This window comes from Canis lupus, chromosome 11, assembly GCF_011100685.1.
Source record: "Canis lupus familiaris isolate Mischka breed German Shepherd chromosome 11, alternate assembly UU_Cfam_GSD_1.0, whole genome shotgun sequence".
Classification (NCBI taxonomy): Eukaryota; Metazoa; Chordata; class Mammalia; order Carnivora; family Canidae; genus Canis; species Canis lupus.
In genome coordinates this window covers 37,397,021-37,412,197 of record NC_049232.1, presented here as the reverse complement: position 1 = coordinate 37,412,197, position 15,177 = coordinate 37,397,021, and the positions used below count along the sequence as shown (strand labels likewise).

The window sequence follows — 15,177 nt, the reverse complement described above, 5'->3', positions numbered from 1 at the left end:
AATTCACAATAAAGATATGAATAGCAAATAATATCTTTAAAATCAAACAAAAGCCATTAAAACACCTATATGATGCTACTCCATTCCATTTAATATTTAGGGAAATGCCTTTATGAGCTATGTAACTCACATGCCACTGCCTTCTTCCCACTGTTTTAATTGCTCTTTTACTGCTCTGTAGTTGGTCTGTAACATCTGTAGCCTTTCCTTGTGTTTTTCATGGGCATCTCTTAGCTCATCATTTTCTTGGCTCTGTACAACACAAAAAGGCAAGTACACACAAGTTTAAAGAAAGTATTAGTATAATGTTGCAAATAAAAAGGTTACTCATCTAAATATGAAATTTGAAAAAAATAGTAAATATAAATTAATTTATAATACTTATTTAAGCAGAAGAAGGGGAAAGATTCTTAAAGTCATAAAATAGATTTGCTTGGTAAAATCAATCCTCTCACTGCATTTTTTAAGCTGCTAGTAATTTCAAAATTAGTTTCATTCTTTCCCTTGTTGTCAATTAGTACACATACCAATATTTATGAGCCAATTTTACAGAATTTTTTTTCTTTTTCAACAAAAGGATTTGTCCATACATAACACATGATTATTTTGTTAATTATAAATGCATATGTAATTGGTGTAAAAACACTAATCATAGTAAGATCAATGCTTCCACTCATGGACTCATGATTAGTTTAGTATAAAGCATAAGGATTACACAGGAGGGAAAAAAACTGGACCTAAATCTGAAGTAGCAGAGCTTGATCTTCTGGGTTATACTATACAGAATTAAAATGTGAGGGCTGGGCTTCATAGTCTTGAAGAGGTCATAAAAACATTACTAGGTTAGACAATTAAAGTCAACAATTTCTAAATGTTCTAAATAGAGTACATGAAGTAGGTCTTCATTTTTTGATATACCTACAAAATGAACTTATAAAGGCCAAATTTTCAGTTTTTAGAGGATGTATTTATACTACTTATGCATTGTGTTTCTCAAAGTAAATTAAGTAACTTCTTGAGTTTTTTAGCTATTGTGAATTTCAAATTTGTTTTTTAAACTTTTTATATTTCTATATGAAGGAACTTGCATACTTATTTAGTGGAGGTAACAGGTACTCTAATATTATAGTGAGGTGAGATGAGTAGACACATGACAGAAAAATCTGAATTTTGTTCTTGGAGCTCTTTCATGTTAGCTGCATAATCTTAACATTACTTAAATTAATTCCTTTTTCTGTAATATATGGAAAACAGCACAGAGATTTAAATCATGATGACTAAACTAAATGAGCGAATATACAGGTAAAGCCCTTGGCGCTGTGCTTGCCTTATAGCGGCACAAAGTAAAAGTCAGCTTCCTTCCTTTTCCTCTTCCCAGATATTAACTGATGTCCTTATCATTAAGAAGCCAAATTCACAGTTTTCTGGGACCATCAACTTCTCATCTCAACAGTAAGATAATACAGTTTGTATTATTTAACAGCAATTCTACCTGTTTCAACAATATGGATATTTTATCATTCTACTTTGAATATAGGTCTAGTAGGATAACTTCAATAAAACTTTAAAGTAGTTACTAGAAAGTATTTGAGTTCTATGTGTACCAAGTGTCTGTATACCATCTGGAAATGAAAGTGCTTGATGAAAAAGTATGAGATTGGCATCACTTGAAAGGGATAATCACAAAAAAATGCTATCCTGAAGAGTTTTAGAAGATATACAGATCACAGGTACTGCAAACTTGCTAAAGAGAAGCATAGTTTAATACTATGGTTAAAAATTCAGGATACTGAATTGAACTTCGTTCATTTCAATTGAAGAACCATATATTAAAAGCCTATTACATGCAGAGTGTTGAGTGCTGATAAGAGTTCAAGTCTTGCTGATCAAAGTTAGTAAATTTTATCTTGACATTGCTGTTTAAATTCAGTATATACCAGTTTCTCCATCTTTAAAATAAAAGCTAATTATATCTCTCTTCCTCTAAGACCAATGACTGATTTAACCTTGACCTTGAATTTTCTCTATTGTTGGTAAACAATCCAAATATAACTTCACTTCTTTGAACAATAAGCTTTCTAATCTTAAATACGTGAAATAATTTAAATTGGGGAAACTCATAATTAATAATGTTACCTTCTTATAAATGAACATAAGTTCATTACGTTTATTAGGATTCCTTAAGAACTAATAAGACTTATTAGGATTTTAAACAGGATATATTATAAATTTATTAATAACCTAATTATAAGAAATGTACAGGTGTTAGAAAAGATTTATGTCAAAATACAATTTTCAAATATACATAGTTGAGTAGTTTGTCAAATTCTAATGGCTTTCTCTAATTATTCTTCATTGAATGAAATTCCTTCCCCACAAACTCTTACTTTACAACAAATTTCTTAAATATTATTACATACAAATCCAGTGTTTTGGAATCATTAAAAGTCTGTGTTAAGAGTCCCTACAAACTCTGAGTAAATAGAACCTAAAAGATTGTACAAGAAATAAAAATTAATAAAATGAGATATCCAGATATTTTCTGTTGCCTTTCACAAAAATCTTCTGTTAAATCAATGGAATGAATTGAGTTCCTTATTGTTAGTAACTAATGGTCATTATTTTAGCATTTTTCAGTACTGCCTCAGCAACTTTATCACTGAATTTATACCTAAGGTTTTCCCTAGTTCTCAAATAGAAATCAACTATCTTATGCAATTACACTAAAGATTAATACTCAATAAAAATTTCCTGAGATCTGTTCACTCACAAGGTGCCAGGCTCTTTACTAGGCAAAATATTTACTCAAAGCACCTCTTCTTCCTAAAACATTAGTGTAATATATTTAATATTAGCAAATAGTTTTGATTTTCCCATAGTAATTGAAATAGGTGGTTCCTTCCATTAAGTAGTGATTATAGAAAAGTAGTTTTAGAGATGAGCTTTCTGCTTTAATTTTACATGCTTCATAATTTACTACACCTAATGCTAGAGTGTTTACATATTTCTTATAAAATTATAAGATCTAAACCATTAAAAATTTAACTAGAGATTATCTGACAAATCAATTTGATAGTCATAATTTACAATAATTATTATTTTAAAATGCAGTTTCATGTACAGATTTGTCGTTTGCAAATGCTATTATCAAACTGTAATTTATGGGTTAAATTAGTCCTACAGATTATTGTTTTTTGGCCTGCTTCAGAAATAGACAAAATTTTATGGAAATGTAAATATATTTCCCTCTTCTAATGCAAGAATTGATTTAGCAGGAGTCTTTAGGCAATAGTTAGCTATCTCGAAATGTTTAGTGTGTAAAAAGAATAATCAAAAAATTTTTCATAATATTCTAACAAATACAAGTTAATAATAGTGTAGATTATGATTCTTTAAGTCCCACATAATAGCCTAAGTCAAAACGGTAGGACTCCATTTGGGAAATACTGTACCCAAAGATCTTACAATAAATTCAAATGTAAAGACTGAAGGATAATATAGTATCATTAATAACTAATTAATAACTAATATCATTAATAACTATATTTTCCTTAGAGGATACATCAAAATACCCCAAAGGCAGTCACTGAATTAGGTCTATATATTAGATCATTCAATAAAACACTTACTGACTACCTTCCCTATATTTTGCAATTAAACTAGCTAACCTAGAGACTCTAATTTCTGTGCATGAACAAGTATGAATGACTAAAACACTAGAAAATAGAAAATAGAAAGGTTGTATCAACTGATTTTCCTCAATGATATTTGCAATTCCACTTATGAGTCCATAAGAAAAAAAAATGATTCTTGATCTAATCTACTAGAGTTTGGCCAAAGGCTCCTTGACAGGCATAAGGCAAACTAAGAACATGAGTATTGTTAATAAAACAGTGGTTCAATCTTCACAGAATGATAGCAAAATTTTTTAAAAGTTTAAAAAAAAAACCTTTTGGGCAGCCTGAGTGGCTCAGTGGTTTAGTGCTGCCTTCAGCCCAGGGTGTGATCCTGGAGACCTGGGACTGAGTCCCATGTTTGGCTCCCTGCATGGAGCCTGCTTCTCCCTCTGCCTCTCTCTCTCTGTGTCTCTCATGAATAAGTAAATAAAATCTTTAAAAAAGAAAAAAAAACCTTTTATAAAATACCAAGGATCCCATGGATGTTTAATTTCAGCAGAGTGTATAAAATTGAATGTATGAAGAATGCATATTAGAGCTTTAAAAAGTAAGAGACATATAAACTAATTTCAAAGGACATACTGATTAAATGGCATAGAAAAGTGCTAATAGAATCAAGTTGCTAAATGCATTAAAGTTCATAAAGCAGAGATTCATGGCATTAGTGATCCCAAGGATAGTGAAGGATTTAATAAAGCTCTGATGCATTGCTTTCCAAATTATGCTTTATAAGTTGTTAGTACACTACATTTATGAAGTCAGGATTTAGAAATGGGTAGGATTTTTAAAATAATAGTTTTCATCTCTTCTATTACTATTGGCTCTTTTATTACAACTTTGACCACCCACCTTGAAAACATGTACAACTATTCACAAAAGTAAGCTAAGCAAGAGAATGTATTAATATTTTTACAAAATTCACCACTAGTATTGGAATAATATGCATGATTTACTGGTGATATAATAAAGCCATCATTTCAATATGCCAAAGTGCATCTATATATGTTCCATAGTGGTGGTTATCTGGTGAGGCTTATTTGTCACTCTCTCCCTTCAGTCCACCTTGGTGATCAACTTGGGACCCAAAGCTATCTACTGTGCCATGGAGCCTGTGTTTAATATAGTGTTTTCAACAGTATCTTCCATGGGACAAAAGTCTTTAGAAAATATTAATGGGTATAATATAATCAAATAAACTTGGGAAATAAGATATCTAAACATTCCTATAGATTCGGTATCTATACATTTCTATAGATTCATAATGCATACTGATATCTTAATAGCTCACAAAAAGTGAAATATTTTAATCCATTGCCTTTGATAATTGAGTACAGAATATTTTTCTCTGCCTTTTCATTAGCTTCTGGCAGAGCAGTGTCCAATACAATACCAATATGGGAAAGCCATGACAAAAATTCAACATGTATTAATGGGTAACAGTCAACAAATACAGCACCATGATCAACAAATGCATATTAAACATCATAAGAAGGACACCTGGGTGGCTCAGCGGCTGAGCGTCTGCCTTCAGCTCAGGGCATGATCCCAGGATCTGGGATTGAGTCCCATACTGGACTGACCCTTGTGAGAAGCCTGCTTCCCCCTCTGTCTATGCTTCTGCCTCTCTCTTTCTCTGTCTCTCATGAATAAATAAATAAATCTTAAAAAAAAAACATAAGACATTGTTAGGGGGTGAAATGAATCCCCTCCAAAAAGATATGTTGGAATCTTAGCCCCTACTACCCAAAATGTGATTTTATTTGGTGATAAGGTCTTTATAGAGGTAATGAAGTTAAAGTGAGGTCATTAGGGTGGGTCTTACTCCAACTGATTGGTGTCTTTTAAAAGGAGAAATTTAGACATAGACAGACACAGACACACATACACACACACACGTCAAGGGAAGATGATGTGAAATATGAAGATATAGAGAGAATGCCATCCATAAGCCAAGGAATATCTGCAACTATGGGAAACCAGAAGAGAGAAATAGAACAGATACTCCCTCTCAGGTGTCAGAAGGAACTAATCCTGTCGACATCTTGAGTTTGGAACTTTCTAGCCTCCAGAACTTTGAGTCAATAAATTTCTGTTCTAAGCCAGCCAGTTTGTCATGACAGCCCTAGGAAATGAATATGGATATGTTATTAATCTCCTTCTAATCTTATATTCTCATATACTTGAGTAATACTAATAATACTAGTATTATACCCTAATTAAGCGATATATAGGAAGAAGTTTTCTGTCCTCACTAAATACGACTGGTATACTTACTAAAGTGAGACCATAAATAAAAAAGTATCCTGGGGGATCCCTGGGTGGCGCAGCGGTTTAGCGCCTGCCTTTGGCCCAGGGCACGATCCTGGAGACCCGAGACCCGGGATCGAATCCCACGTCGGGCTCCTGGTGCATGGAGCCTGCTTCTCCCTCTGCCTTTGTCTCTGCCTCTCTCTGTCTCTCTCTCTGTGTGTGACTATCATAAATAAATAAAAATTTAAAAAAAAAGTATCCTGGATCCAATCACTGTCTTTGGAGTTGCTTTTACTTTATAGGTTTATTTTTTACCCACTTCATTTGATAAATGCTCTTAATCATAGTGCTTTTTTCATTCAACTATTTTGCTCCTTTAAAATAAGAAATCCTTGGGACGCCTGGGTGGCTCAGTAGTTGAGTGCCTGCCTTTGGCTCAGGGCGCGATCCTGCAGTCCTGGGATTGAGTCCCACATTGAATCCCTGCATGAAGCCTGCTTCTCTCTCTGCCTCTCTCTCTCTCTCTCTCTCTGTGTGTGTGTGTCTCTCATGAATAAATACATAAAATCGTTAAAAAATAAAATAAGAAACCCTTTCCTACTAAAAGATAAGATATAATGAAAAAATTTGCGCACATTTTCCCCCTTACATTGCAAATTTGTGAAAAAAAACATACATTTGCAATTCATATTATCATCAACTGACTTGAAATAGGAATACAAAAAAAGTATAAATGAAGAAGAAATTGTATGAAAAAAGAGTTTTACTCTGAAAATAAACTTGAGGCCTCACCCAAAAGAGCTGTTATTAAGAGAAAGGAATGAAAAATTAATATAATATTTCTGAGGATCTTTATGAAAATAAAAATTCAAAAAGTGGAAAAAGATAGCTCTAAAAATGACCGAATTGCTCTACTCTTTCCTTCCCCAAACAAGGGACTGTCAAAGACTCACAGACTTTTGGGGGCAAATGAATGGAGATCTGTTATTATTGAATGGGATATGTGGTAGTTAATTTTATGTGTAACTTGACTGACCAAATATTTAGTTAATCATTATTCCTGGGTGTATCTGTGAGCATGTTTCTGTACAAAAGGAAAACATCATTCAGCATACCGAGTAAAGCATATTGCCCTTCCCAATGTGATACGCTTCATCCAAATCACTGAAGGCCTGAAAACAATAAAAGGCTGCATAAGAAAGATCTTTGGTCTTGTTCCTTTGGACTCAGACTGAGATTAGGACTAGAATTTACATCATCAGCTTCCTGATTTTCAGGCCGTTGGACCCAGACTGAAACTATACCATTGGGTCTCCTGATCTCCAGTTTCACAACTGTAGATCTTGGACTTCTCAGTCTCTATAATTGTATGACCCAATTCCTTATAGTAAATCAATCAATCTTTATCTCTCTTTCTCTCTCTCTGGATAGATAGATATTTCAACATAGATATAGGTACCTTTATCTTTCTTTCAGAGTAGCAATGTCTCATTAGGGAAGACTAAAGGGTTATATCCTATTGGTTCTGTTTCTCTGAAGAAACCAGATTAATATAGGATGTGAATTTCAAGAATTATGCAAAAGGAGGAAGATGATAAACTGGCTTGCTAAACGTGTTCTTAATATCTCGTGTGTACTCCCATGTTTACATTAAGATACTAGGTTCCAAGTGCTCATGCAGCATCTTCTTAACTAGGGTCTTGAATGATAGACACTTATCTTGTCTCCTGTTGTAAAGTTACTTGTTTGGCTAGCTGCATTGCTTAGTAAGTTGTCATTGAGTAAACAAATTAATGAGCAAATAACTCCAAGTGTGGGCCACCTGGCTGGCTCAGTCAGAAAAGCATGCGACTCTTGATCCTGGGGTTGTGAGTTCGGGCCCCACAATGGGTGTAGAGATTACTAAAATGAAATAAATAAATAAATAACTCCAGGTGTATATATTTCAAGTAGGCTAAATGCTAGCAAGCTGATGTCATCAGATCATTTTATTTTTGGTAGATGATAGATGATAATCTCTGTCAATCAACAGATGATAATTTTCCTTTCTTTTAGCACTAACAGTCTAACTCTACATAAGTATAAATTAACTTAATGTTTAGTGAAAAGGCAGAAAAAATTATTAGTTATAGTTTAGGTTAACCATATCTCTAAACTATTTTATTCTATAGCACACAAAATGTAAGTTGAACCTTTTTCTCCCTAAGAGTAATCTATATTATATGACAAAGAATCTGGGCTTTAAATGTACTGGATTCTAACCACATATAAAACATTGGTGTTGTCATAAAATGTGTTAAAACTATTTGAGATTCAATTAAATGGCTAAATCTCCTATAGTGCAGGCCTTTGGGTAGTGGTGACTAATGAATGACAAGTTTAGCCACATTAAATTCAGAAAAAATAAAAGGTCTCAATATAGTCAAATGGAAAAAATAATGTACTTATCATTTTGACTACACAATTTTTCTATAAAGGACAATTATAAGTGACTTGAGCTAGGTGAGTATAATTTTTAACTCACTTTTCTTTTTTATATGTTTATCAGATATAAAGAACTATGAAAAATTCTCTACTTTGCTATAGTTCTATTTTTTGTCTCTGAAAAAGTATAAGAATTTATTCCCAATATTAAGCTAAAATATTCCCCAACAATTTTAAAGTCATGAATAAATATTTACATTCAAACAGCAAATATTTTGTTACTTTATGATCCTCAGAAATCTGAAAAACAAGGCCAACCAATGAGACACTTTTACACCTGTAATTAAATTCAGGAAAGATAAATGATAAGCAGTGATTTGTGAAGTGAATGTTTATTTTGGTATATCTTTATCTTTGTGAGGTTATTAATAAAAAAATGATTTAATGTTCACCTTTAGCTGTAGTGCCTTCTCTAAGTTTTCAATCTTTCTTTCAGCTTTCTTCAGGTTCCTCAGCTCCTCTGAGTCTGTGAAAGAGCTCTTTGGGGACAAAGACCTTGAACGTTTCACAGGTGGTTCCTCGAGAATAAAACAAGGACATGGTTGAACTAGTTGGAACACTGGATTATGAAAGACATGCAAAATTAAAGAACAAGTAATTTTGAATACTAATAATGAATTATAAAAAAAATCCTGCATGGAATACCAGAGAAATAACAAGCGGAATTACCACAGTGCTACCGCTAAAGGTTTCTCTGTGACTCGTTAATGAGAATATTCATTTACATTTACATTGTTTCTTTCAGAATAATGATGTCCCATTAGGGAAGACTAAAGGGTTATAGACTCAGAAATGCAAGAAACCTCATTACAAAGGAGGGGATAGAGGCTGGTCTAATTGCTCTATAAGGGTCCAAGGTTACACTTGATAGGACAACCAGAAACAAGAGGGAAAGGATTTTTTTCCCTTTGAAATAGTTTAACACACTGTGAAGTTGAAGGAACAATATGCTTGAGGAATATAAATACAACAGACAGTAGATCTTATACCATAATGACCATATGGTCATTAACTATAATGTGGCTAACTAGAGACAAGAATGTGTGTTTATATTATGTACAGCTTCATATACCAATCTGGAGAAAGAATATGTGAAAGCAACTATTAAAAGCTGGGCAACATATTGTTCATACTTACTACATGTCCTTATGAAAAAGAAAGAAAATTTCATTCCAAATATCCCTCTCATTTTCTTGACTTTTGTTAAAAGCAACAAAACATCAGAGTGGTACATTTTTTAAATTCAGCAATGTAGCAAGCAACCAAATTAGGCCATATAATGTATCTCAATTTTAGGAATGTTTTCTTTCATTTAAATAAAGCTCAATACTTTAGAAACTATTCCAAAATGGCAAGAAGTGTATCATGAATGCAGTTATGTTTAAATAAATAAACCTATATACATACATAAAGCTCATTCTTCTGAAAATTACTAATAACCTTAGAGGGAGTAAATAAGACTATAATAAAAACATGAGTCTATTTTTAAATACTTCCTTTACTAAGACAGTTCTACTCATAGGAAAAAATGGAAAGAACTAAAAACAAGTATCTTGAAAAACACTTTTCTGTTTATAAAAACATTATTTTCTACTGCTAAAGTAACAAATGTGAGAAAAATATATCTAAAGTTCCTTACTTTTTATTTATCTGAGATAACATATTGATAGTGTTACATAGTAACATATTTACAATGTAATATAAAATTTTTATTTTGCTTAGTATGTTTTGCAGCATAACAGGAATATATACTATAGTATATATACTGTAATACAAATGCTACAAAAAGGAAAAGCTAACATTAATAAACATTTGATTAAAAAATTCTTATTTTTCTGTTGCTACACCTTTAAATCCAAAATTATATAATTGTATAAATTAACGTTAAATTCCACTTTATAGCTTATATCCAAATAGGCAGTATTTTAAATATCATATCTGAATGAAATAGAAACATTAAGATATATATTTCTTTTAACAACTATATTACTTTAAAATGATTTTTTACTTCAATTAACTTATCTATAGATTAGATATATGAGGGATACTTAATAAACCTTTAAAATTTTTTTAATTTATTTAAATTCAATTAACATATAATGTATTATTAATTTCAGAGGTAGAATTCAGTGATTCATCAGTCTTATATAACACCTAGTTTAGCAAAACTTTTTAACACAGCTATACTACTAATCTAATTAAGTTAGGAATATATTAGTCTTTAAAAAGGGAAAATTCTCTATTTACAACAATTTTTTATCAAGCATTTGGCACATAATGTTTTTCAAAGCTTCCAGAAATATAAGCAGAGAAGTAAATGCTGTTTTTTAATTTCATCGCTTGCTTTGTCAGCCTCACCTGACAAATTCACGAAATGACAAAATGTCCCTACCTTATGTTTTCCTTCAGTACTTGTCCAGATGCTGTTCTCTAAGGAACCCTTATTGGTAGATTTGCTCTCTGACAGTTTTTCATTTGCTATTTTTAGTTTCTCCTGTAAATACTCAATTTCAGACTTCTGTGAGACCATTAAAGTTTCTAAGCTCGATAAAGATGGCCGTTGAGATACCTATTTTTAAAAAGTATATTGTGTAAAAACATATGCATGTTTGTATGTTATTTATAGATGTGCAAATACACATAATATTATTACATTATATAAATAATAAGTACTCAAAGAAGGAAAATTTCATTTCAATAATAAACTATAAACTAGCATTAGCTAAACTTCTATCATCCTAGTAGAATGGTATTTTTCTTTTTTTTTTTTTAGAATGGTATTTTTCAATAAAATAACCAAGAGTCTGTATAAATATTTTCATAAATATACTGCCACACAGATTTACAGGAGAAAAAAATTACAGCATGGTTGCATGAAACATACCACTCATCTATAAAATAATTATTTAAAAAATATGATTACACACATATGTATTTCCTCCTGAAATACTCAATCCACCATTTGATCACCAAGAGTCATGCAATACCACTGAATATAAACCTGGGAAAAGGAAACCAAGAGCACTATAAGTCTAATTATCTTTCAATGTATCATAATTTAATAACTCACAAAACACTGATACTTTTAAACTCAATACAATCCACTGTATTCTCTTTTGAAATGTATTACTATGTCAGTTAACCTGCTAATGGTAAGCACCACATTATAATGACAAAAAAAATAACAGAAAAATTAAGCATGTAGGATACCTTCAAGAAATGTTAGTTCATAAAAACCAGCATTCTGTGAAATTCTACTACTATCTTAACTGATTACATTTGAGGCCACTAAAACCTAGGCATATATCAAATTTGAAATTAACCATTCCACTTACAAAAAACAAAAACACTAAATCATAATAAAACAAAGTTTTGGTTGATTTCCAGCAAAGACAATCAAATCTCAAAATTCTAATATTGGATATAAAACTAGTAGCCCTGAAAATAATTTCGTTTAAAATGTGGAAAACCCTACCCATCCTAAATGATATTCCTATGGGCTATCAGAAGAAATACATATGTTTAACTTTTCTGAGCCAACAATGGAAAATAATCACTCTTTTCCAGTTTTAAATATTTTCTTTAAGGAATAGGCAAAATTGTCCTAACTTCTAATTATTAGAAGAGAGGTCATCCTTGACTTATTTATATTATCACACTTTCGTCTATTTAAAACACTTGATTTGTTTCCCAACATTCATTCTATTATACGGCTAAATATCTTCCTCAGAACTATTTATATTGTACTCTTACCACACCTACCATACATTAAATACTTACTTCATTACTTTTCTTTAAATATCAAATTAAAATGCTTCAAGTACTTTTATTCCAAACCCTAAATGATTTTGCCCTATTCTTTCCTCCTACTTTTAATCACCATATTACTATTATTTACTTCACTTTTCCTCCTATCATACAAGCGAATTTATGATGTTTATAACTATTTCCTTTGGCTAGGCCACCTATCTAAACAGTGTTCAAAAGCCACCTGCTCTTATCCAGGTTCCTTTAAATACAATTATTAGGAATATACTAATCTCATCATTTACCAAATAAATTTTAAATAAGTTGTTCAAGGTCAAACAAAAATTTAGAATAAAATGGAAATAACATAACTTTAGTTTTACTGGTATATCCAATAAACAATCCCATGTTCTTTAAGTGAGTTTTCACAAGTGAGTTTTCTAAGTTATCACTGAATTATAATGTAGTAGATAAGAATGTAAAAATAGGAATATTCAGTCAAGAAGCTGTAATGATAAATAATTCAAATACTCATGAAGATATTAGAAATGCTCCAACTGTGGATACTGTCATCATCTTAATAAAGAATTTATATTTAGGCAATATTTAGGCAACAGTCCTTCAAAATTCTTCAACAAACAATAACAGAACTTCAAAAATAAAATACTATGAAAGTACTGATTAATTCAAATTCATATAGGAGTGGGAAAGATGATGTAAGTAAATAAATAAAATGGGTTGTGTTTACTATATTTTAAAATCACAGCTTTAGAATTGATTCAGTGGAGATACTTTGTAGACATATTGCACATGTATAAGATTGTTTCCCTCCAGAAAAAATATTATGCATGCTCCCATGGTTTTTAAAATCTGACCTTCTCCCTCTCTTGTTTTATCACTTTTGCAGGAGATATATGCACAATAAGTATTTCACACTTTTCTTAATACTACCATTTTTCAAAGCATAGGTAAAATGAAATGTCCAATGACACTCGGCCTCACCTAAGGACACAAGGAGGGTTTTTGTGGCAGTAGCTACTCAGCTCCAGTTAATTGTTTTCCTAGAGGAATGAATGTGGCCCACTGCTGCCAGGGCTACTGATTTTTCAAAAGAAGTAAGGAATTAGGAATTCTAAAGAAAATCCCCTAATTTTAAAATGTTGACTAGACTCCATTTATATGACTCCTGTATTTTGAGAACATGGTTGTGGATATATAAACTGCTATAAAAGTTCTAGGGAGGGGACCCCTGGGTGGCTCAGCAGTTTGGCACCTGCCTTTGGCCCAGGGCGCGATCCTGGAGTACTGGGATTGAGTCCCATGTTGGGCTCCCAGCATGGAGCCTGTTTCTCCCTCTGCCTGTGTCTCTGCCTCTCTCTCTGTGTGTGTCTATCATGAATAAATAAAGAAATCTCAAAAAAAAAAAAAAGTTCTAGGGAAATTCTGAAATATGCATAAAAGCACATAAAAATGTGACTTTGGCTTAGCACTCTAGTCGTGCCAAGAGTTGATACAGAAAGATATCCATGATATTAAATGAGAAAAGTAGGTTACCAAAGAATATATTGTATAGAAATAGATTTTGCCAAACAGGCGTGGGAAAAAAAAAACCCTAAAATGTTTTAGTGTTATTTCTAAATAGAACAATTATATGTGAATTATTTTCTTCATAGTTATTTGAATTTCCTTAAATTTTACAATGAACATGTCACTAAATGTTTTTCAAAATGTAAATTCTTTCTTCAAATAAAAGGAATAAGATTTGAATATAAAATCTTCAGAATTTATAGGAGAAATAGAAATGAAACTCTTTCTATAATCTCATCCCTTATAATTTGCTGGTGCTAATTTTGGGCAATATTACCAAGACATTAAAAATGAAAGGAAAGCCATTATAATTCTGCCTTTTAACCTTCTTTTCAAAGTTAGTAGACTTAATTTTTAGGAACAGTTTTATACTTACAGAAAATCTAAGCAGATGCTATATAGAGTCCTATACCCCCCCTCCACTCCCACCCATCCAGGTTCCTCTTAATAGCAACATCTGAGATTATTATGGTACATTTGTTACAAGTAATAAACCAATATTCAAAATTATTTTTAACTAAAGTCCATAATGCATTGAAATCTCCATAATGTTTACATAATGTCCTTTTTCTGTTCCAGGATCCCACCCATGATACCACATTACATTTACTTGTCCTGCCAGCATCTCTTGGTTGTGACAGTTTCTCAGACTTTATCTACTTTTGATAATACTTGATAGTTTTGATGAGTAGAATGATATTCAGGTGCACTGTTGCACACTCCTCGATTGGAATTTGAGATTTTCTCATGATTAGACTGGGGCTATGAGTTTGGGGAAGGAAGATCACAGAAGTAGAGTACCATTTTCATTATATCATGTCAAGTTTACATAGTATCAACATGGTTTAATCCTTGATGTTGACCTCCATAGCATAAAGTAGTGTCTTTCAGGTCACCCCACCATCCCCCACCTATACTATATTCAGTGTGCTTTGTGAACTATGTATAATATGTGAAAACGTATATCTTTACTTGTCATTATCCTTTCAAGTGCTGCTTTGAAGGCTTCACAAAATCAAGACAACCAGCATCCCTGTCTGGGAAAGTTCATTCTATCTATTGTCCTTAAAATCCTAGAATCTTTGGGGGCACCTCGGTGGCTCAGCTGGTTAGGCATTTGCCTTCAGCTCAGGTCATAATCCCCGGGGCTTGGGATTGAGCCCTGTATCAGGCTCCCTACTCAGTGGGGAGCCTACTTTTTCCTCTCTGTCTGCTCCCTCCCTCTACTGATGTTCTTGCTTACTCTGCTCTAATCAATCAATCAATCTTTAAGAAAAAAAAATCCTAGAATCTTTGAAAAGTTTCATTTTCTTGCTAAGAATTATTACTATTGTATCAGTGGTATTTTTCCTCTAATATAAAAAATTCTTATTTACCCTTATAGTTTACAGTCTTAAGAGATAATGAATGATAGGGCCCCTGGGTGGCTCAG

The 15,177-nt window shown here is 32.1% G+C and overlaps 1 protein-coding gene across 10 annotated transcripts in view; it reads right to left on the bottom strand.

Moving 5' to 3' along the window:
• The window catches only part of CNTLN (centlein), a 308,559-nt gene that overhangs the window by 134,227 nt on the left and 159,155 nt on the right, over positions 1-15,177 (bottom strand). For all 10 annotated transcript variants that reach the window (XM_038552477.1, XM_038552478.1, XM_038552470.1 and 7 more), the window contains 3 exons: positions 10,804-10,980; positions 8,804-8,929; positions 131-252 (listed from right to left, as the gene is read on the bottom strand). In XM_038552477.1, the coding sequence (XP_038408405.1) occupies positions 131-252; positions 8,804-8,929; positions 10,804-10,980 (425 nt within the window). The remainder of the gene's footprint in view (positions 1-130; positions 253-8,803; positions 8,930-10,803; positions 10,981-15,177) is intronic.